Source organism: Sminthopsis crassicaudata, chromosome 3 (genome assembly GCF_048593235.1).
Source record: "Sminthopsis crassicaudata isolate SCR6 chromosome 3, ASM4859323v1, whole genome shotgun sequence".
Taxonomy (NCBI): domain Eukaryota; kingdom Metazoa; phylum Chordata; class Mammalia; order Dasyuromorphia; family Dasyuridae; genus Sminthopsis; species Sminthopsis crassicaudata.
In genome coordinates this window covers 319,363,877-319,387,149 of record NC_133619.1, presented here as the reverse complement: position 1 = coordinate 319,387,149, position 23,273 = coordinate 319,363,877, and the positions used below count along the sequence as shown (strand labels likewise).

At 34.1% G+C, this 23,273-nt stretch overlaps 1 protein-coding gene across 9 annotated transcripts in view; it reads right to left on the bottom strand.

The window, feature by feature from the left end:
- Positions 1–23,273, bottom strand: part of SIDT1 (SID1 transmembrane family member 1) — a 166,981-nt gene that overhangs the window by 87,803 nt on the left and 55,905 nt on the right. For all 9 annotated transcript variants that reach the window (XM_074301212.1, XM_074301215.1, XM_074301208.1 and 6 more), the window contains 2 exons: positions 4,227–4,348; positions 3,311–3,481 (listed from right to left, as the gene is read on the bottom strand). In XM_074301212.1, the coding sequence (XP_074157313.1) occupies positions 3,311–3,481; positions 4,227–4,348 (293 nt within the window). The remainder of the gene's footprint in view (positions 1–3,310; positions 3,482–4,226; positions 4,349–23,273) is intronic.

Below are 23,273 nucleotides of genomic sequence, written 5' to 3'. Positions count from 1 at the left end.
TCATTTGATCTATAAGCCCTTCCCCAAGACTAGAATACTTACCCTCCTCATCTTCCTGCTTCCTTCAAGGTACAGTTCAAATGCCACTTCCTATATGAGACCTGTCCTGATCACCTCAATTGCTACTATCCTTCCACCTCAAATTATTTTTATTTGTTTTATGTACATTATTTATTTATTTATATGACCACATATTGTTTCTAACAAATAAAATGTAAGCCTCTTGAGGGCAAGATCTCTTTTATTATTTGTCCTTTCATTCCACAGTGTTGACCATAGTATTTGCTATATACTTGGTACCTAAAAAATACTTGTCAAATGATTAAATATATATTATGCTCTTCCACTCAAAAATCCTACAAATTATCTTGAGAGTACAATCATACAATGAATAGTAACAATGACAGTTCATACTCATATACTACTTTAAAGTTTACAAAGTATTCTTGGCCATTAAAGTTAATGATGTTAGTATTCCTAAAGGAACACAAATACCTGTTTGATGCAGAAATGATTCTCTATTTCAGAAAAGCATCTCATCTTTTCCATAAACTGAAAACTGTCTTAATATTTTTGCCTTTACTTCTATTATTGAAAAAAATTCCAAAACCCTGCTTTTGTAACACTAATAGTCAGGAGAGGATGTTTAGGTAACATTGAAATATTATGTCTATATAATTGAAATATTATATCTTTGATGTCTTTTTTTTTCAACTCTAATCCAATTCTCCTATCTTACCTATTCTCTTTCTTCCTTTTTTCCTTCTTCACTAAGATATTTTTATGTGCATTTCTCTTGGGTGGATGAGTTAAAAGATAGGAAGCAGTCTAAAGCACTGAGAGGTAAATTGAGAGTTGATCCATTTAGAATCGCATAGCCAATGTGTCAGAGATAGAACTAAGACCAACTCTTTAGCCATTTTATTACATAGCCTCTCTCGACAGGATACAAGTTCCTTGGGGGCAGGAACTATTTCATTTTTGTCTTTGCATCCCCAGCTCCTAATGTAATGCCTGGCACATGGTAAATACATAATAAATACTTACTGATTGTTTTTCTTCCCAGTCACTTAACCATAATATTGCTCTGCTTTACCTTCTTTTAGGTGATTTAAAGTAAAAGTAATGATGGGCTCTTCTGACTCATGTACTTCATTTTGGATGAAAAATCCCTCCTGGCACTGTATCCTTTATTCTATATTTGGGCTTACTTAGCCCAGAATTCTACTATCTAGAGCTGGAAGGAATCTCAGTCCAACCCCCTCAGTTTTCTGATACCTAGAAAGAATGACTTGCCCAATAAGAAAGATCCAAACCCTGCTAACTTTTCTTAGTTCCAGCCTTTTCTTTCTCACTGTCTTCTTCCAGCAAAACTTTCTTAGAGAGCTAGAGATAGAACACTTGGAAGAGAACTTGGAGATGATCTTATTCAATTTCATCATTTTATAGGTGAAGAAACTGAGTCCCATAAAAGTTGTGATCCAAAGTTGCTTAGGCAGTAACTGGAAGAGCAAGGATTTTGTATCATTGGCTCCAAGTCTAGCTATTGTGCCATAGCTGCTCCTAATTCAGGGTTGGAGAGCCAGCTAGTTTGGAATAAGAAGTCATATGATGAGGACATGGCAACCAAAGCTCAAAGGCACCAGCTGTGCATACAGATCAACTGGTCTGAATTTTGTCTGACACTGGGATTAGAAGTAACTTTCTCATCAAGTAGCACCACAGCCAAATATATTAGACTAGTAAAATTTGCCTTGAGGAACTGTTCATAAAAGTAACAGGTTATACAAGCAGCCTCAAAAGAGAATAAATCATGGATATTATTTAGAGGAAGGGTGAGAAAGTCAAAGCTAAATAAAGCTCAAGATTGGGGAAATAGAGTATTAGTGCCCAGACAGGGAAAAGTCCTTTTGCATTTCCTTTCTAAAAGGATGAGAAGCTCCAAGGTGCTGAGGAAAAAAGTGGCTCAGAGAGAGGTATCCTGAGAATGACGAACTTGAGGTCCCTAAGGAAAATGGATCTACATAAATTCCAGCTCCTATTTCACACAACTAAGGACTAGAAAAGGAGATTCCAGAGGGCTGCAGAACTGTAGCCTTGTCAGATAATTTTGTGGCCCGAGAGCCAGGACAAAGTTAATATCAAGACAAAAAAATGGGAAGAATTTGAACCAGGAAGAAGCTAATAAAGAGTAAAAAAAGTCTGAAGAAAGTTGGTGTTGTCAGGTGGGATATTGATGGAAGCCAGCTGTTTTCCTGACCCACTGGGTTCAGGCTTTTCTATCTTTCATGTCACCAAAATATGAACTTGTTTTTATTTTTTTTTAATTTCTCATATGCCCATCAATTGGGGGATTGCTGAATAAATTGTGGTAAGTGATTATGATGGAATATTACTGTTCTATGGGAAATGAGGAACAGGATGCTCTCAGAAAACCCTGGAAAGTCTTCTATGAAGTCAAAGTGAAATGTACTGTAAAAAAAGTGAAATGTACTGTGTATAAAGTAATAGTAATGATCTAGGATGATCAGTTGTAAATGACTTTGCTATTCTCAGCAATACAACAATGTGTTCTCATAATACATGATATAATACATAAGTCCTCTGAAGGACTTATGATGAAAAATCCTATCCATATCTGTTTTTTTCTCTTTTTCATTCTCCCTCCCCCTCTTTCCCTTCTTCCCTCTCTCTTTCCCTCTCTTTCTCTCTGTCTTTTGTGTGTGTGTGTGTGTGTGTGTGTGTGTGTGTGTGTGTATGTGTGTCTGTCTGTCTGTCTTTCTCGTACACACACTTTATTTTTTAAGGGTTTTTTGGGGGGTATTTATGTTTTATGACTTTTATGGAAATGTTTTGTGTAACTTTATATGTGCTTTATTACTGGAGACTGGGGATAGTGATAGGGGAGAGAATCTAGAAATCAAAGTTTTAAAAACAAATGTAAAAATTGTTTTAAATGTAACTGGGGAAAAATAAAAATAATAAATAAAATTTCTCTATATTTTTGTCTTGATAAATTTACAATATAGCTGTTATTGGTTAGAGAACATATATTTTTATGGTTTTATTAAACAAAGAATTAAATTTTTATGTTATTGTGCTATTGCAAAACCAACCATATTTGATTCTATGTGACCTGGCTCTCCAACTACAGAACCTTAGGTTGCTAATGAGAGGATTCTTTATTTTCAGGAAATTGAAGCATTTATATGAAAATTAAAATTAAACTACATATACACATACATTCACTCTCACATACAATATTAATCAGGAAGAGAAAGAGAGAAGGACCACCATGAATCCTGCTTACTGTAGTTGGAAGTTCTTGACTTTTGTAACCAGCAAGTTGTACTGGGCCCCTAGAGGTGCCATGGATGCTACATCTACAAATATGAGTTGCTCTGAAGGTCTTGTTTCATTAGTAGGTTCAGAAGGACACAATGTTCGGCTCACTTCCTGGTAGTTATAGGTTCTCTGGTTCCTGTAGCCCCCATGGCAAGAGAAAAAAAAAAAAAAAGCAGAAATGAGAACAGTAAGATTCAGTAAACAAACAGTAAGAAAATATTCTATCTAATTTTACTTCTTCCAAAATGCATTTTTTTCTTCACTAGTTTTTACATTTCTGATCGAAATATAAAATGTCTTTTTGAAACTAGTGTCACGAGGGTAAAGACTTCTGACATGAAATCAATTCAAGGAAGTTGGGATTTTAAATTTTGTTCAGGCCTGTTCAGTACATTCTGGCTATTTTCTGAGTTATAATATATCAGAACAGTCAAGTGCTATGGTCCCTCATATACACAGCACATGGAACACAGATCCAGGATCTCTTACTGGTACAGCTAGAGAACGAATCATTAGCCTGATTTGAGATACAGAACATTTTGGGGAAAAAGTGTCTTTCAGAGTTTTGCAGAATCACATAGCTTTCATGTATGTCTGAAAAGCAAACAGAATGGAAATCAGAAGCTGGCCACACAGAAAATATGTATTTTTTAGATCTCTGCATACCCAGTGTATTTGTATTTAGCATATATAAAGTGTTAGCAAAACAAAAAAAAAATCTATCTGACTTTCCCTTGCTGTGAAGCAAAAGACTCCATTCTGAGGTCTCAAGAGACTTCCATTCTGAGGTCTCAAGAGACTTCCATTCTGAGGTCTCAAGAGACTTCCATTCTGAGGTCTCAAGAGTCAGTGGAGGAAACCATGGAAGAATAATCACTTACAATCCTCGGAAGAGTAGAGGCACCTGCCAGGATAACACCCCTTTTTGCTGGCGAACCACAAAGAGGACAGGATACTTTAGATTCTCAGATGAACTGTTCACATACACCCGCACAGCATCCACCTGTGAGAAGAGGCAGAAAAATTTGAAAAGTATAGCTTCCTGCTAAGCCTGTGTAGTATAGTGCAAAGAGTCCTAGGCTGGGAGTCTGGAGACCCTCGATTGAAATCTACCTCAGACAATGATTGGTTCAGTGGCAAGTGATGTAATCTTGTTGATTGACTCTCAGACTTATCATCTCTTGATTGGAAACAAGAATATTTGTACCAACTACTTCATAGGTTTGTCACAAATAAAAAATTTGGCAAACTTTAAAGCTACATAGAACTAAAGAATATGATTGCTAGAGAGTTTGTCTTCTGCAACTGAGCTGCAGCTAGAAACTTTTTGATTGCTAATGATAATATTTCTTATTTGTATTGATCTTGCCCCATTTATTCTTATCTGCTGTACACACAGAAAGTTAACTCTACTTTGAGACATATATATTTTTTTTAATTGGGCAATTGTGTTAAATGAATTTCTCAGGTTCACACAGCTAATAAGTGTTTGAGGCTGAATTTTAACTCAGGTTTTCCTGATTCTAGGGCTGGTACTCTATCCAATGCACCACCTAGCTTTCCATCTTTGGGAACTTTTCAGTTTGCCTTGCATCCTGGAAAAAAAGAAAAAGAAAGAGTTCTTTGTAGACAGAATTTTATCTTTGTGAATGTTCAGATGTTCATTGAGTAGCTTCCAATGGGTTTAAAGGGCATACCTTTGATAAATATTACTCTTGTTCAGTCATTTAAATGGGAAAGTTCTTACTAGCTCACATACATAAAGTCCTTCATGAAGAATGGATTAGGGGTGGGGGAAGGGTGGACAAAATTCTAGTTTTTATATAATAAATTTTGATTTGTTCAGTAGTTTGAATTTTGCCAAACTAGACTTGATTTTCTAATATAGCCAATCACTATTCCTCCCTATTTGGTGCTTAGAAATTGAGGTGATCTGAGTTCTCAAACAAAACATTTTTCACTAGCTCTTCTTCCTCATCTCTGCCTTTTGATTTCTCTGACTTGCATCAAATCTTCCCTGATCCTTTTTTTTTTTTTTTTTAACACTAGAGCCTTCCTTTTGCTGATTAGCTCCAATTTAGTCTGTGTATCTATTTTATGTATGGTTCCCCCCATTCGTCTTGAAGGATTCCCCAGTGCTTAACATAGTGCTTGTCATATAATTGGTGCTTAATAATTGTTTACTGACAGAATACCTGCCTGACTAGAATGGCAGGAAGCACATTGTATCTGATCTCTAGAAATCTGCTTCTTCATTCTAATTCTGATACCTGAAAGCTGTGTAACCACAGGCAACTCACTTTGCTTTTATATATCATAATTTCCTTATCTGTAATAACACAGATAACACTTGTGCTACTTCACAGAGCTGGGTATGTGGGGAATGGATTTTCAAAGCCCTAAAGGGCTTTATGAATGTGAGGTAGTAAGAACTTTTCCACTTAATAGATCTTTTCTTTTAAAATGACTGAACAAGGATAATACTTGTCAAAGGTATGCCCTTTAAAATATAGCATTTTAAGCTTCAAACACAGAAATTTGAGAAAGTTGAAAAGTTGGACATTTTCCTTTGAGAGCAAACATAAGGGGCAAATTCAACAGAAATTGGGGGCTGAGCCTGTGGATTCAATGGGTAAGTATTTATTAATCACCAGACACTGCACTAGATGTTGGGGATACAAGTACAAAGAATGAAACAATTTCCTAGTATCTCTTCTTTTTCCTGAGAGTCATTCTATACGATAAGTAGCATTTTTTCAAGACCAGGGAAAAAAAAAGAAAAAGAAAAGGAAAAATCAACACAACTGATCAACATATAGAAAAAGTCTTATGCAATGAGCAGCAACTGTGGTCCACCCCTCTCCATGAGATAGTGAATTGGGTGTATCCTCATATCTCTTTTTTATAAGTCATGCTTGATCTTATAATTTTATGTTCATTTTTGAATTTTTTTGGTATGCGTTTGAATGTTCCAAATGTTTCTGATCTTTTTTTAATGATTAATTAACCTTTCTGCCCCTCCTTCCCTTTTTTCTTCCATATTAGAAAGTGAACTCTTTGAGTATATGGACTGTTATGACCTTTTCATCCGCAATATTTAGCACAGTGCTTAGTACACAATAAGAAGTTAATAATTTGTTACCTTGTGGATTTCTTTTCCTGATTGATTTTCCCTCTTCAAAATATAGACAAGCATGTAGTTGAATTCTGGAAGGGAAGTCTATGTAACTAGTGGCCATGTCCTAGAGGACTGAATCCAGTCAAATTTGGAATTCTCATCCTGTGGCTCTGCACTCCTGAAGTTTAAGTGAGTGAAGTACCACCAGGTCATGCTACCAGGTAACTATCCTGATCAGCTTCTTATTTACCTGGTTTATTCCTACTTATCTTTCCTTTCCCCTTCTTGTTCAAGGAATTATAATCAAATCAATACCACCATTACCTCCAGAAAGAGCATTCCATTCAACTCTAGAGCTTTAATCACCATCCCTTTAACTTTTCAGACCAAAAAACCTTTCCTAGCCATAAATACCCATATATGGAATGTCTCTGTTAGAATGCAAGCTTCTTAAAGGAAATACTGTCTCTCTTTAATACCTTGTTCTCACATGCAAAAGGAAGACTACTCTTTCTGACAAAACTCCTGGTTTTGTAATCTTGTCCAGATTCTGAGGCAGCTGGTGGTTTAGTGGATAGAACACTGGGTCTGGAGTCAGGAAGACAAGTTCAAACTTGGTCTCAAATACTTATTAGTCATGTGACAAGTCATTCAGTCTTTGTTTTCCTCAATTTCCTCAACTGTGAAATGGGGATAATACTACCCATGTTCCAAAGTTGTTGTGAGGATCAAATGAGATATTTGTAAAGCACTCAGTAAAATTTCTGGCCCATAGTAGATGATATATGGATGCTAATTATTATAATTATTATCTTATTTGGGGAACCTTATCAAACTGAGAAGTTATCTTGATCAACCTTATTACAATCCCATTCTTTGTATAATTAATGGTCTTATCAACATAGTATTTGTATCTTTAAAAAATAATCTTATATTTTATTTTTCAAAGTTTTGTCCTGTGTTATGTAATATACAAATAAAGGGAATAAACACAGATTCTGAATCAAAGATGTTTAAAGTTGAACTCCAAAGCACCAACTCTACAATATGTTAACTAGGAATTAGTCTAAATTTAAGTGAATTGGTTTTTATTTAACTTGGATAGGAGATAAGCTACTCATATGTGATCCAATGCTTATTTTAGATAAATTTTGATAAAGTTTTCTAATGTATTTCCTAGTTCATTCAACTTCTGCAAAGATTAATCAGACTCTATGGAAAATCTAAATCTTGTCAAATCTTGTTGGTTAAAGCATCTTTTTAGTGAAACCAAAATTAAGTGCTTAATCATCATAAAGGTAAATTGTTCTAGTGGGTCATTTTACAGTCTCATGACATTGTTACAGGGAAGAACTAGATAAAGATAATAGATATTTTAGTGTTAGTTTATCGCCACTATTGGAAAAGCAACTCAAAGTAAATGATAGGTTAGAAATGTCACGTTTGCATGTGAGATAACAAGAGTACATTTTAGTGATCCCTTATCAAAAATAGCAGTAGGAATAACAAAAATGAATGAAGCTTACTAGAAAATGAACAATCCTAAAAATAATGAGAAAACAGAAAAAATCCAACCCACTGAAAAATACTGTGAAATGAAACAGGAAGAGGGGAAAATTCCATCAATATGTTAATCAATAATCAATCATTTCTAAATGTAAGTGAATTGTTCTTAATTTAACTTGGATAGGAGACATGTTACTCATAGGTGATCCAATGCTTATTTTAGGTAACTTTTGATAAAGTTTCATAAGCTATTTTCCAATTCATTCAGTTTCTCCAGATATGTAATATGTAATACTGAATAGGCATCAATAGTTTTATCAGAAACAATAAGAAAAATTCATAAACATATTATAAATTAGTTAATGAACATACTCAAAGAATTAAAGGATGAAATAAAATCAATAATAAAAACCAAGAATAATCTCTGGGAAAATGATGTAAGTTGGAAGTTTGGAAATAAAAAAATCATAAATGACATATTTAGGAAGGAGCAATTGAAACAGAAAAACTCCAAAAATGATTAAATTAGAAATTTTTGAGAAAATAAAGTAGAGGGAAATGACAAATTAAGAAGAAATTTCAACCAACATAATTATATTTTCAAAAATTATGTAAGAAAACTTTCCAGAAACACTGAAAATAAGAAAAGTTACAAATAGATGCACAAAGCCCTCTTGAGAAGAGAAACTTTTTGAGAAGACAATGTTTGCAACTGAAATCTCCATTTCCCTTTCCTCCCAACCCCTTCTGAACTCTCTGCTCTGCTTCCAACCTCATATTTTAAATGAAACTGCTCTCTCCAAAGTTACCAGTATCGCTTAATTACCAATTCTACTGGCCTTTTCTCAATCCTCATTCTTTTTGACGTCTCCGTAGCCTCTGGCAATATCAATCACCATCCTCTCCTTGATATTCTCTTCTTTCTGGGTTTTCCAGACAATGCTTTCTTCTGTCCTCCTACCTGTCTGATAATTGCTTCTTAGTCTTTACAGGATTTTCATTTAAGTCATGCCTATTAACAGTGGTTGTCTTCCAAGGTTCTGTGGTGGGCTCTATTCTCCTTTTTTGCTAGTGGTGCAAGGAATAGATTCCTAAGCCTGGACTCAGGAAGATCTGAGTTTTAAATCTACCCTCATTTATTAACTCTGTAATACTGGGCAAATTACTTAATTTCTGTATGCCTCAATTTTCTCAAGTCTAAAATGAGAATGACAATAGTACCCAAATTTGTTGTGAGTATGCATTGAAATAAGATTTGTCACAGTGTGCTACCTAGTAAGTGCTATAAATAATTATTTTTATAATTTTACTTGATAATCTCATCAGCTTCCATAGGTTCAACTATCATCTCTATACAGAGAATTCTCAAATTTATTTCTCTTCTGACCTCCTGTCTTACATCTCCTATTAGATATTAGGAACTGGCTATCTCTTAGATATCTTAAACTCAACATGTCCCAATCTGAATTAATTTTGGTTTCCCTACCTTCTTCTTAACTTCCCGATTGCTCTAGAGAGTAGCACCATTCTCCTTGACAAATGGGTTCACAATCTAAGTATTATCTTTTACTTCTCTTTCACCTCCCATAACTAATCATTTGCCAAGTTCTGTCATTTCTATCTCAACAACATCACTAGTATATATCTCTTTCTCTCCTCTGATACGGTCACCGCCCTGGTGCAGGCTCTCATTACCTCTCCCCACGACTACTGCATTAGCCTTCTGGTTGTCTCTTTGCCATGAGTCTCTCCCTACTCCAGTCCATCCTCCACCCAAATGTCAAATTGATCTTGCTAAAGCACAAATTTAACATGTTAACTTCTAATTCAGTTAACTCCAGTGGCTCTCCATTGCTTGGAGGATCCAAAAGAAAATCCTTTGGTTTTTAATGCCTTCTATAACCTGCCCCACTTCCTACCTTGACAATTTTTTTTTTTTTTAACAACTTACACCTCCACCCCTCCATATATTCTTCAATATATTGAAGAATGGATTCTTCAATCCATTGTGACTGGCCTTCTTGCTTCTTCTCACACTAGACATTCCATCTCAGGACATTTTCACTTGCTAATCTGTCCCCCAGGCCAAGAAGTCTCTCTCCCTTCATCTCTGACTCCTTTTTTTCGTTTTTGTTGTTGTTTTCATGATGTTGAGTTGTTTCTGCCATGTTCAATGCTCTGTGACTTTATTTGGAGTTTTCTTGGCAAATTCACTCAAATGGTTTGCCATTTCCTTCCCCAGTTTATTTTGCAGATGAGGAACTAAAGCAAACAATGTTAATAGGCTTGTCCAGAGTTACCTAGGTAAGTGTCTAAGGCTGGATTTGATCAAACATCCTCCTAACTCTGGATCTGGTGCTCCAACTACTACGCCACCTGGCTGCTTTCAAGTCCCAGTTAAAATTTCACCTTCTACAAGAAGCCTTTCTCAATTTCCCTTAATACTAGTCCTTCCCTCTTTTGATATTCTCCCATTTACTCTCTATATATTTCTCATTTTTTACATTGTTTGCATATTATCTCCACCTTTTGACTGTGTGTTCCTCTATTGTAGAAACAACTTGTATTTTTCTTTGTCTCTAGAAAAATACCTAGCATGGAATAGGTACTTCATAAATACTTGTTGACTGACCTCCAACAAGGAAGAACTAAAAATTAAATTCACTCAGATAATTATTGACAACCTTCAAAAATTATAATTACAAAAAAGGAATCTTTTAAGATGCTGGAAGATGTCACTTAGTTGAAAAAAAATCAAACTGAATTATAATAAGATTTTTCTGTAAGTACTAGGAATTAAAGAATCTGGATGATGATGATAATGTATCAAATATGTGAGCATTAACCTACTAAAGCACTCACTCATAAGACATATAAAAATAACCATATGACAATTTTGACAGATATAAAGTTGCTAATTAGAGGCAATATGGTAAAAATGTTAATGTGTCAATATTTTCTAAATTAGCATATTGATTTAATGTTATTTCAAAAAAAGGGAGAGTGTTTCATATAATTAACTAAGACAATTTAAAATGTATGGAAAAATAGGCAAAAATATTAAGAGATACTTTTAAAGTTGAAGAAAGGAGGATTTTACTAGCATACTTCAAATTATGCTATAAAAGCAGTGATTATGAAAACTCTCATATTATATTTAAAAAGCAAAAAAATATATCAATGACAAAAAAACAGACAATTTAGAATGAGCACCAAAGAGCAAAGTAAATTTCTAGTGGATAAAGCCAACATTAGGGATGGGAATTGTTATCTAATAAAAATTACATATAAGGATAGCAAAATATATGGTTAGATCCATATCATATGTGATTTGCTCCAAGGAGTTCCAAATGGATTAAGAGTCTAGGTATAATGTAAAATGTATGGGATTGCCTGTCATTTAGGGGAGGGAGTAGAGAGAGGGAGGGGATAATTTGGAAAAATGAATACAAGGGATAATGTTATAAAAAATTACTCATGCATATATACTGTCAAAAATTTTTATAATTATAAAATTAAAAAAAAATTATTTAAAAAAAAAAAAAAGAGTCTAGGTATAGGGGCAGCTAGGTGGCGGCACAGTGATAGAGCACCAGCCCTGAAGTCAGGATGACCTGAGTTCAAATTTAGTCTCAGACATTTAACACTTGCTATCTGTGTGACCCTGGGCCTTTAACCCCAACTGCCTCAGCAAAAAAAAAAAAAAAAAAAAAGAGTCTAGGTATAAAAAAAATGAGCCATTACAAAGTGGAAGAAAAAATATATTTATCCCAGCTGCAAAGAGGAAAACTATTGCTATGATGAATGAATTAAGCTATTGGTGACAAAATTCAAAGGATTATATAAAAGTGAAGGACTTTTTCACAACAAAAAGTAATACATTTAAATAAAAATATTTGGGGAAATCAGAGTGGTATATGTAATATATTCATACAGCTAATAAAAATGACATTCAGAATCTTTACAAAACTTTCAAGAATAAAACAATGAGTAGTGATAAACACTAAGGAGTCATGAACAAACAATTCTCAAAGTAGAGGTCACAAATGATTATTAATAACTTAAGTATCTGATAATCATTCAAAGTCAAATTAAAGAAACTTTGATATATTATATTCCACAATGAGAGTGAACATGGGACTACCCAGGAACTCTGGGTTTGAATTCTGATACTGATACTTATGTTGCTTCTCTAGGCTTTAGTTTTTTATTTGTAAAGTGTGGATAAGAGTACTACTGGGTTGTTGTAAGGAAGATGCTTTACCAAACTTTAAAGTGCTACATAATTGTAAGCTATTATTACATTTTTCAAGTTGGCAAAGATAGTAACTAAAAACAATAAATGTTGGCAGGGTTGTGAAAAAGTTATGCTATTATACTCTTAGGGAAGCAATGAAGTGGTAGGCTCTTTTTGAAACTAGGCTTCCAAGTAAACTTGTTTTTTGTTATTGTTATTATTTTATGTGCTAAAGGAGTCCTCCTCCTTGTCGTTGAAGAGAAAGCTTATGAGAAACAGTGGACCTGTAAGGGTTAGAATTATGTCAGAACTTCCAGTAAAAGAAATGTTTATGGTTTAAGATAGGCTCCAAGGAAGAAGAAAGGGAAAAACTTGGGGAGCTGCAGACCTGATTTCCAGCTTGCTTCCCTAAAGACTTTGAAGAGAGAACTTCTTCTTGGGGGTGGGTAGAAGTGGGTAATTAAATATATTCTCTTGATTGAACTGAAGTGTACTTTGATCCCATTTGAAGAGCTTATTTACTCTTGTGTATTTGCTGTTATATTTTAATCTATGTAGTTTCTCCCATTTTTATTTGCTATTTTGTTTGGATAAATAAGTTTATTTACTATTTGCTATTTATAATGAATTTTGTGTAATTAGCATTTATTTGATGAGGAGAGAAGAAGGCAATATAAGTTTGAATATACCCTGCCCCTTAAGAATGATCAGAGAAGTGGGTTTCCTTTTGAATCCCTAAAATTGTACCCTCCATACCAGCAATATTTAGGAGGGAAAATAGATGTAATTCTATTATTAATTCACATGGTTTTAGACTACTTATAAACTTTAACTTAGTTGTTGGTATTCTAAATGTAAGATCCTTTCCCAATTACAATGATTCTCAGAAGAAATAAATTATGTCAGTATCAATATTCTTTCTTTCAATCAAGACAGAAGACAGAAGGAGTTGTGACAAATGTGAGGGAGAGACAATAAATAGTTTGTGTACTCCATTGTAATTCTCAAAAGAAAACTATGGAAGCTCTTAAAAAGTTGATTGGACCTCCAGTGATGAATTTAGGGAAGACATGGGCAAAAGAAGTATAGGGTAGTCAGGTATGCATAAAGCACAAATTGCATTAGAAGGCATATCCATATTTCTAAGATTATAGATTTGTAGGCATTTTTTCCTAGTTTTGTTTGCTTTAATAGTAATTATTATACTTATATTTAAATTTTTTATATCACATAAAAATAGGTTTCTTTAGAAATACATTTATTACATTCAGTTTTATCATTGGCTGTCCTCAAAGTCAGAACCTGTTTCTAAAGTGAAGCAAACATTGTGTCAACTGACAAAACAGGATACAGGCTAAAACTTGTTAGGATAGTTGACTTAATTTAAATAAATCAACAGTAAAAACTTCTTTAGGTCTGGGCATGTTTCCCAAATAGCTTTCCTTGAGCTCTAGTTATGATTAAAATTGTTTTAAACATGTGAACTATATTTTGAGGACATTTGCTATTTTAACACCAACTCCTTAAAACCATAAAATATTGCAGTGATATTGCTAAATCTGTATATGAGGAAACAAAAGTATGGGGGGGGGGAAGCCATGAAAGATAATAGTCATTTTCAAACTTTAGCAATTCTACAAATAATGAAGGATTACTTAGAGCCTAAAGGGAAAAAAATTGGTGCATTTTTCCAGCTTTGACCAATATAAAAAATATGAATTCCTAAAAATGAATTGCAAATGCCTTAATGTATAGAGTGCAAATTTTGATGTAGGCTTAGTAAATTCTGTCCTGAATCAAAATGTTATTGTGTAATTTTTACAGTTACATCTTTTTAAATCACAACAGATGTCCCCCTGCCTCCATCAGAAATGAATCATAATGTTCTGGCAGGAGAAAAAAACCAAGCGATTATTTTTTTCTCTTTTCACTGCTTCAGAGTAGAAGCCAAATGCTGTCATAAATTGTACTTCTATCTTAACTTTCTCCTAGTAGCAGACTAAGCATTTAACTCTAGGATTGTTATTTTCAAGGTGAAGGAGGCACTTTGGGAACTCCAATCATTTAATTCATTTATTAAGTTTCTGTTTTAAGTACTGGGTTGGATTTGGGAAGGAACAAAACTCTTACATTTTAAAAATATTGTGAAATACATAATCTAATAGCCCAAGGTTTTGCCTTTGGCATGTAGATTAGGTTAGTTTTTTTGTGTTCCTAAGACTTGATTGGTTCATGGGTCTAAAGTTCATGCTTCTTAGCTATTGACACAGTCTTCTGGTGGCTTTCAGTCATAAGGACATAACTCTTTGGTTATTTAAGGGCATAAAAAGGTCCACCCATATGAAGGAGGGATCTGTCAGACTTATTAGATATTCCAAAGCCTCAGCAGCCTGTACTAGTGGCTAGATGTGGTTCCATGTGGAAATTGAGAGGGCAATATTTCCACATAGAGGCAAGAAGGCTTCCTTCCCAAGCTAAGTACTGTCTCCTTGCAATGGGTTGTTCAGCCCTCCCTCACTTAAATCCAATTCACTTGCATGTTATGGCATCACCTCTCTGATGTCATGGTCCTTTATAAGAACCAAGGACAAAAAACAACATAGTCACCCATTGTCCAGAATTGCCCATAATGAGTTGAGTAATAAAAGATGGCCCTTATAACAACATGAGTAGGATTCATTTGGCCTCTGCTGTTAAATGGAAATGGTACATTCAACATTGTTTTCCTCAGATCTCTTGGGCATTGGTGCCTTTAACAGGTGCATCTCAGTTAGAGCCTAAGTCCTCCAGTCCAAACTTTGATATTTTTACTTTTTGTAGTCCAATGAGCACTTACCTATATAATCTTCTTCTTTACTGATAACTCCATGCAAAGAGAGATGCATTAATTGACTTCAGTTGCCATTAATCTTATAATTAGGAATACTTTAGAGAAAAAAAGGTCCGATAAGTCCTCCTAGTGGTCTGAGTGGTAAGTTACATAGACAATATCTTAAGAGACCCTCGAAGGATGAGTTGGAAAAGACCTTTATCTACACTGACTCTTGGGTGCTGGTCATGTCTCTGACTGTGTGGTCTTTAGCCTACAGAGAACAGAACTGTGCAATCAAAGGCTTCCCTTGGGTAGTAGGAATAATGGAGAAATTCTGCATTTAGATGAACCTGACTCATAATAAAGAACCAGTGACTGTACCAGAAGTATCATTATCTTTACTGTGGCTGTGATATTCCTAGTGCTAGTCCTAGTCCTAGTCCTAGTCACAATGGTCTTATACTAGAAGGTTTATTGTGAATTGTAAAAATCTTTTAGTGACCTTAGTACAGACTACCTGAACCCTTAATGAAGAATTAGTTACTATGATAGAAATATTATTTTCTGTGCTGTAGTTCTAATCTTTCTGATGCTTTTCATTCTAATTATTACCACTTTAAATCAGGAAAGACCCATCATCAACTACAAAGATTTGACATCATCTGCAACATAGATCAGACTGTTGAAATCTCTTACATAGCTATTCCAAAATGAGGAGGTAAAATTTAGGATTTCTGGTCTTTATTCCATCCACACTTGGTCACTCTGTCTGGAGGCCATTCAATTTTTTTGTTTGTTTTGTTTTTGCTACTTTTTCCTCTTATTTTAACTAACATGTTGCCTATACCATGTTCTTTACATTCCTGAGATTAGCGTTGTCCATAAGAAATCTAAAGTTATTTATATGTTGGAAGGTTCTTTAGAAGACCTGTAGGGTCTTGCCACCAAAGGGTGGGATATTATAGGCCAGTTTTCCTTGTTCTGTTAGGCTAGTTCTTTTTCTACATTCCAGAAAATGGCCCAGAGGTTTAAGTTCCAAGCCACCTAGTTATTGATTCAGTATCTTGGGGTTCCAGGCCAGAGTGACATAGATTTGTATTTACCCCAGAGAATAACAAGGCCCAGAATTGGGGCCTTTCACATTTGTGGATATCCCAAGACCAAGCAACTCTGACATATTAACCTGATATATTTCCAAATAGAAGCAGAACTCTCCCATCCTATCATTCACTACCCCACATCTACCTGAGCTGAGTGCTATAGCCTTGTTGAGTGTCCTTTTTATACTATTAACTATATAAACCTCCCTTTGTTAGCTGTTGAATAACATCTGAGGGTCTCATTTTGTTCCAATATCAGATCCAAACTATGAGGGAATATCCTGAATCAAACTCACTACACTATAAAGAATAAAAAGAAAAGGGAGAAAAAATGAAATGGTAAAATTTTGACCTAAACATTTAACATATTAAGACTCAGAGTAGTTCTGAATATTTGTTTATTAGAAGAAGGAAAATAGCAAGAAAATCCTGCAAAGATCTACTATATATCCAACTAGCAGGTAACAGGAGGTAGTGAATTATGATTTTTTGCAGTAAACATTTGCCTATCTTAAATGAATGTCCTGTCATTTCATTTGTGTGTGTGTTGAAGTAGACCAAATGTTGTTTATTATTAAATCAAAGCAAGGACTTTTTGTAATAGGGAACTTATTAACCCACATTTAAATGCAGAATTTTAATGAAAACTATTGTAGCTCAATTTGAAATATATACTAATTTTTGTATTTTAATGTAAAAACTGAACTACATCAAAGAATATCTTTCTAAAAAATGAGCCATTTGTCTGTTGGCTTCAGCTTGCTTTATCAGGTTTCATGGTCAGTTTTGCATCAAAATTGTGAATTATACAAAATTGATACAAGTTTGATTCCTATTATAGCTAAAACATTGTGTTAAGCACTAAATACACAAAGATGAAAATGACAATCTCTTTCCTCAAGGAACTTTCAGTCTCACAAAATTAAATATTACCTGGTCTAGACTAATAGATTTTGTCTTCTAGTACTATAAGCTTACTAGGATGTCAAATACCTTCATAGTCTCCTCCAGTTCCTTTATTAAAAACTGTCTTCAGAAAAATATTAAGTCCTGGAGGCTCAGGAGATGAAAGGGGATGGAAAAGAGGGTGGGTTAATAAGAATGGAAAAGTAATAACAACAACAACAACAAAAACCTTTCTGATCCTGAAGGTGGATATTATACTTGCTCTGTCCAATCCTGGGAAATCAAAAGATGAAAATTAGAGAGGAGTAGATTTCAGCCTGACTCAAGGAAAAACTTCCTAGGTGTTTCCAAAATGAAATGAGCTTCCCTGGGTTATACTGAGTTTCCTATTAATAAAGGTCTTTAAGCATAGGCTGTTTAATTACTTGTTAAAGAGATATTGTAGAAAGCATTCATGTATAGGATTGGTTTTGACCATATAGCCTCTAAGACTAAATAAGATTCTGAGTATGGATTTCCAGTCAATATAACTGCCCGAACAGAGCCAGATCAAAGAACCACCATAAATTTATTCCAGCAAAAACTAAAATTTATACTACACTGAATAATAATTTCTTTTAAAAAAATCTAATTAGAAATTAATCCTCCTACCCCTGAAGAATATGTGCACACAGATATATATATATATATATATATATGTATATATATATATCAGATATATATGTACACACACACACACACACACACATACACACACACAAAATCAATATTCCTATTGAGGCTATAAGAGGCTGCCAGCAGTAGAGTTTAAATGGCAGGAGAAATATTTCCCATTCTGGATTGAGGGTAAAAGGGGGGATGGGAAAACAGTAGTCAGACTTTGCAAATTACTGATAGATTTGCTAAGGCAGACATGCATACGAACACGAACATACACACAGAAACACATCATTATTTGGCATTGCTGGAGAATAGAGTTCCACATGAGGAAATTTTCTAGATAACTTAATCCTCTAAATGTTAAAGTATTTGAAAAATATTATCTATTTTTAAATTAATCTTTATAAAATATATTATTTTTGACTGAGTCTTAAAGTAAGTTAAACATAATTTTTTTAAAAATTTGATCATCATTATGAACATCAATTACCATACTATATATATTCTCAGAAGGTACTAACATCTATTGAACTAGTTATACCTATACTAATTAGCTCCAGATAATTAATAGATTTTGAGTTTGCTCAGTGCTTTTTGGGGTTTTTGTCTTATTAGAAGTCAGATAGTACAACCCCCTCACTTTACAGATGAGGAAACTGATGCCCATGAAGGTTAAATGACGAATAAAAGTGGCTATCACTTATTTAGCTATTCTTTTATTCAATAAATATTTAGTCTTTACTATATGTTAAGACATTATTTTAATTACTACAAGAAAAACAAAGATGCAGTTATCAAAGTGTTCCCTTTAATGGATCTGGGAAAAGAAAAACCAACCAAAAACCCCAAGCTGGTTAAAATTAGTGTCTAAAATAAATAGTTACTGAGTGAAGTGAGGGCCTCAAACACTCTAGAGTTAAAAATGTATAAATAGATCCCTATCTTGGCTGCTTTTTTGCTTATTTCTTGGTTCTTTTGTTTTCTTCCTGTTTTATGCCATGGATGTTGATGAATAAAAGTTCATTAAAGGTTTCTGACAAAGGTTTGAATATTGAATTTGTTTTATCATTCCAGAGGTTGATAGGCAGCAGGGAGAAAGCAATTAAATTTGGGGCATGAAGGCCAACCACATGAATAAGGAAAAAAAAAAAAAGTAGTCATAGTCTCAGTTTATAATGACTAGACCTCAGTACCTTGTAAAAAGCCAATTTCTTAGGAGCTGAAGTATTCCCTCCTGTTGCTTTTTCTTGTTGTCATGACAACAAGAGCTATTTTATTAGAAATCCTCTTCTCTGTGTTTACTACAAATAAAGAATTATGGGGAGGAAAAGAAGAGGGAGAAGGAGAGCTAGATAGAGAGAAAGAAAATTTTATTTAAGTTTTTTCATTTACTCAACTATCATGGGAGATCCTAAAGCTTGGGGGCTCCCTTTTTAATTTCTAAAAACTCAGCAATATAAAAAGAGAAGGGAAAAAATCTCAAGTGGCACGAAATGTTTCTGTCTTTGTTATATAAGCAGAAGGAAGAAAATGAATTTGATTCAAAATCTAGTTTACTTTTGTTAAAATAATAAAGTAGCAGGGCCTAGAGATTTTAATATTAGATGCTAATAAGAAAGAACTCTTAGTTTCCATTACTAAGCAGCACCATTGTTTCACTTCATGACCATAGGTAAATTACTTTTACCATCTGTAAGGCAGGTGCAATAATTGCTAACTGTCCATTTTCAAAGAGTAAAATGTATGAGTCTAATTAAATGTACTGGAATGTATATATATGTTATGTTGTGTTGAGGAGAGAAGGGTAATGGTATAGTATATATCCAACTGGAGGGAGTGTGTCTGGCACTAATTCAGTGTTAGTCTTTATTTACATACTTTCTCCTAGAGAAAGGAATTTGACAGAGTAAACTGATGATTACAATGGCCAATGGTGGTATCTATCATGATAACAGATCTTTCCTTAGCTCCTTAAATTGCAGAAGTTCTGTACTTTCAAACTTTCAAAGTTCTGTAAATAAGCTCTAAAGACAGGGGATGCTAATGGCCTAGAGGCAGGGGAGGGAAGGAGTTGTAGAAAGAATCTGGGATAGAAATGGAAAAGTTTTCTCCCTTTTGCACTTTTTGAAGGGCAAAATAGAAAAGGAGAAAGAATCATGGACATGGAGTCAGACAGATTTGGATTTTAATCTTGCCTCCACCACTTATTAGCTATTTCACTTAAACTTTGAGATCCACGGTTTCCTTATCTGTAAAATGGATATTGGACAGGTGGATAGAGTGTTAGGCCTGGAGTCAAAAAGATGCATCATTCTGAATTCAAATTTAGCTTCAGACACTCATTAGTTGTGTGACCCTGTTAGCACAGCTGCAAAGTGAGCTGGAGATGAAAATGGCAAACCAAGAAAACCCCAAATGGGGTTATGGAGAGTACAACATGACTGAAAAATGATTGAACAACAACCACAAAAAGAATATTATCATACTAGTACTACTTATCCCAGAGGGTTTCTGTGAGGATCATATGAAATTATGTATGTGAAAGTATTTTATAGCTATTAGGTTGTATAAAAATACAAGGTGTTGCTATGTTTATACTCTATAAGGTCAGCAAGGGCAAAAATGGAATAAAAAGGGGTATTTAGGATCTTGGATGAAAACTATGCAATATAAATACAGAGAATTATTTATTATGAAGTTAGTAATGAATTTATGTAATTCTAATATTGCATAATACGCCCAGAAATCAGCCACATGTTGAATTTTTTAAGCCCTAAAAGTATCACCTGCCAAAGGAAAAATAACTTCAACATTCATATAGAAATTTAAGGTTTACAACAGTGAGAGCTAATATTTATATAGTGTTTACTATGAACTAGGCACTATGTCAATTGTTTTACAATTATTATCGTATTTGGTTCTCACAATGTGAGGGATGTGCTGTTATCCCCATTTTATAAAGAAATCGAGGCAAGAAGAAGCTAAATAACTTGTTCTGGCTCATAGCTAGTATGTAGATAAATCTGGATTTAAACTCAGGCTTTCTTGATTCCAAGTCCAGCACTCTATCCACTTAGCTACCTAGCTTCCTCTTTATAAAATGTTTTCCTTTTAACAAATGAGATAATACAGCTCATACTATTCTCATTTTACAGCTGAGGAAACTGAGGCTGAGTATAATAGCTTGCTTAGGGCTAGCAACTCCGAAGAGTCAGAGCCCAGATTCAAACTTGGAAGCTGAACTTTAGACTACAGACTCAAAAACACCAGGTTGCCCGAGGGAAACAGTCTGTTTCTTTACAAAATTTGAGGATTAAGAGACAATGACTAAACTAAAACCAAATCCAGAGAAAGATAAAGACAGTCCATTTTTACCTCAGCCTTCTTTGTACACAGCAGAGAAGTAAATCCATTCAAATAAAATAATTTGGAGAAATGCTTACTCTAATCATAAGACCCAAAGGATGAATTGTCTCCCTTTTTCTGGTCGTGTTTTATATTGTCAGTGCTCCTAGGTGATGCTAATCTAGTACTGAATAGGAATACACACTCCTGGATCCTCTGTCATAGAGTCTTTGAAATGCTAGCAATAATGCCAAGCTCTAAGGGTTTATTTATCATTATGTAAGTTGGTTTATATCCAGCTAATCACACAAACCAGGAAAAGACAATATTCATATTCTTTCTCAAAACTGGGCTGAAGATTATGTAAAGCTAGCAGTGCCTTCTTCAAGAGGAATGTTCTCATTATTTAACTCTTCTAAAAAGATGACAGCAGTTCAAAATTAGAGTTAATTCTAATCACTTCATTAGTTGTGACTTTTTGAGTGGCGTTCCTTAAATAATACGGGCAACTAGGTAACACAGTTCATAGGGTGCCTGGTCCAGAGTCAGGAAGAACAGAGCTCAAATCTGGTCTCAAGAATTTATTAGCTGTGTGACCCTGGGCAAGTAACTTTACCTTGTTTGCCTCAGTTTCCTCATCTATACAATGAGCTGGAGAAGGAAATGGCAAATCATTCCAATATCTTTGTGAAGGACATTTCAAATGGGATCATGAAGAGTCAGCTATGACTGAAATAACTGGACACCATCAACAACACAATTCTCTGAATTAGTCAAGCTATTGTGAAGCATTTCCTCACAGACCACCTATAATAACTCTAGGTGGGTTGCATCTGTAATTCTGACTAAGCCGAGGTTCAAGAATTCTGAGTGACAGCGGCTAGCCATTTGGGGCCATCACTAAGTTCTGCAATAATATGGGCAGCCTCTAGGGAAGGTAGGGGGTGGGGTAGGGAAAGATCAGTTTGTCTAAAAGGGTACAAACTGGCTCAGGATAGATATGGAAAAAGATCAAGCTTCCATGCTGATCAACATGGAATTTTAGAAAACCAAATTCTATAGGTAACCCCAAGCTTCTCACTGTGGTAACCTTTTTATATTCCAGAGAAATAGAAAGACGAAGTCTTTAGAAAGAAAAAGGAAGAACAAAATAAAACAACTGTAGGAAACTCAGCTTTTAAATCATTAACATATTTTTTAAAAAGCAATTACTAAAATACCTAGAGTTCTTGCAGTTATTTCTAAGGTCATCTAAAATTTATTCAACCCCACTTCCCCTCTGGATCAGAGGAAAAAAGGACAACTGTATATTTGTCAAAATTTATGTGTTAATGGGGAAAAAAAGCCTCTCTTCACAATCCCTATATCTATGAACCTATTTATTGAGAGGTCACAATATAAACCCAATCTCATAGACCTGAAATGAGATTGTGCTATAAAGGTTAAATCTGAAATTTTAATATAAACATAGGAAAGGGTATTCTTAAACTATATATAACTTTTCAATTTTGAATAATTTATTCTATATGATAGTACAAGTAGCTTAGTTAAAGGGACTATTAGATAAAAACTTTAATATAGCATATAAACATTGAATAATGTCATATAACAAGAATTAAAAGAAATAAAACACACTGCTAATGGAATTTTTCTTTTATTAGCAAACCCCCTAAGATATAAAGCATAATTAGTTTTAATACAATTTTGAATTTTTAGCTCCGCTTTTCCGAAATTTAGTTCTGCTTTGCTTTTTCCCCCCAAATAAGTAGAAGTTCTCTCTATCCTTACTCCCCCAAAGAATAACCAGAGAAATATTTCAGAATCCAAATCTTACACTGTCAGTCACATTAAATCTACTTAGCTATCTATCCATCTACCCTCCAATAAAATAATAAATTAATAAACTCCAAAGTAATGCTTTTTTACCTCTACTATTTCAATAGAATATTCATATCAGACATATCAATAGATAATAAGATTATTCAACAGAATTAATTTCTGCAATGCAAAAATTATTTTTTTGAATGCCCACTACAGTTTGGTCCCAATTAGTGTGAAAAATGAATTATCCTGCTATGAATATATTCTTTGAAATAACACTATAAATTTTCATTGGGCTGAAACAAATGACCATATTTTACATATTGTAATTTTGAGATTATGAATATATGCAAAAAATTCAAGTGATTATTCATACTAATTAGTACCTAGCTTACTAATTTTTAGTTTAGCATACTATGGTTA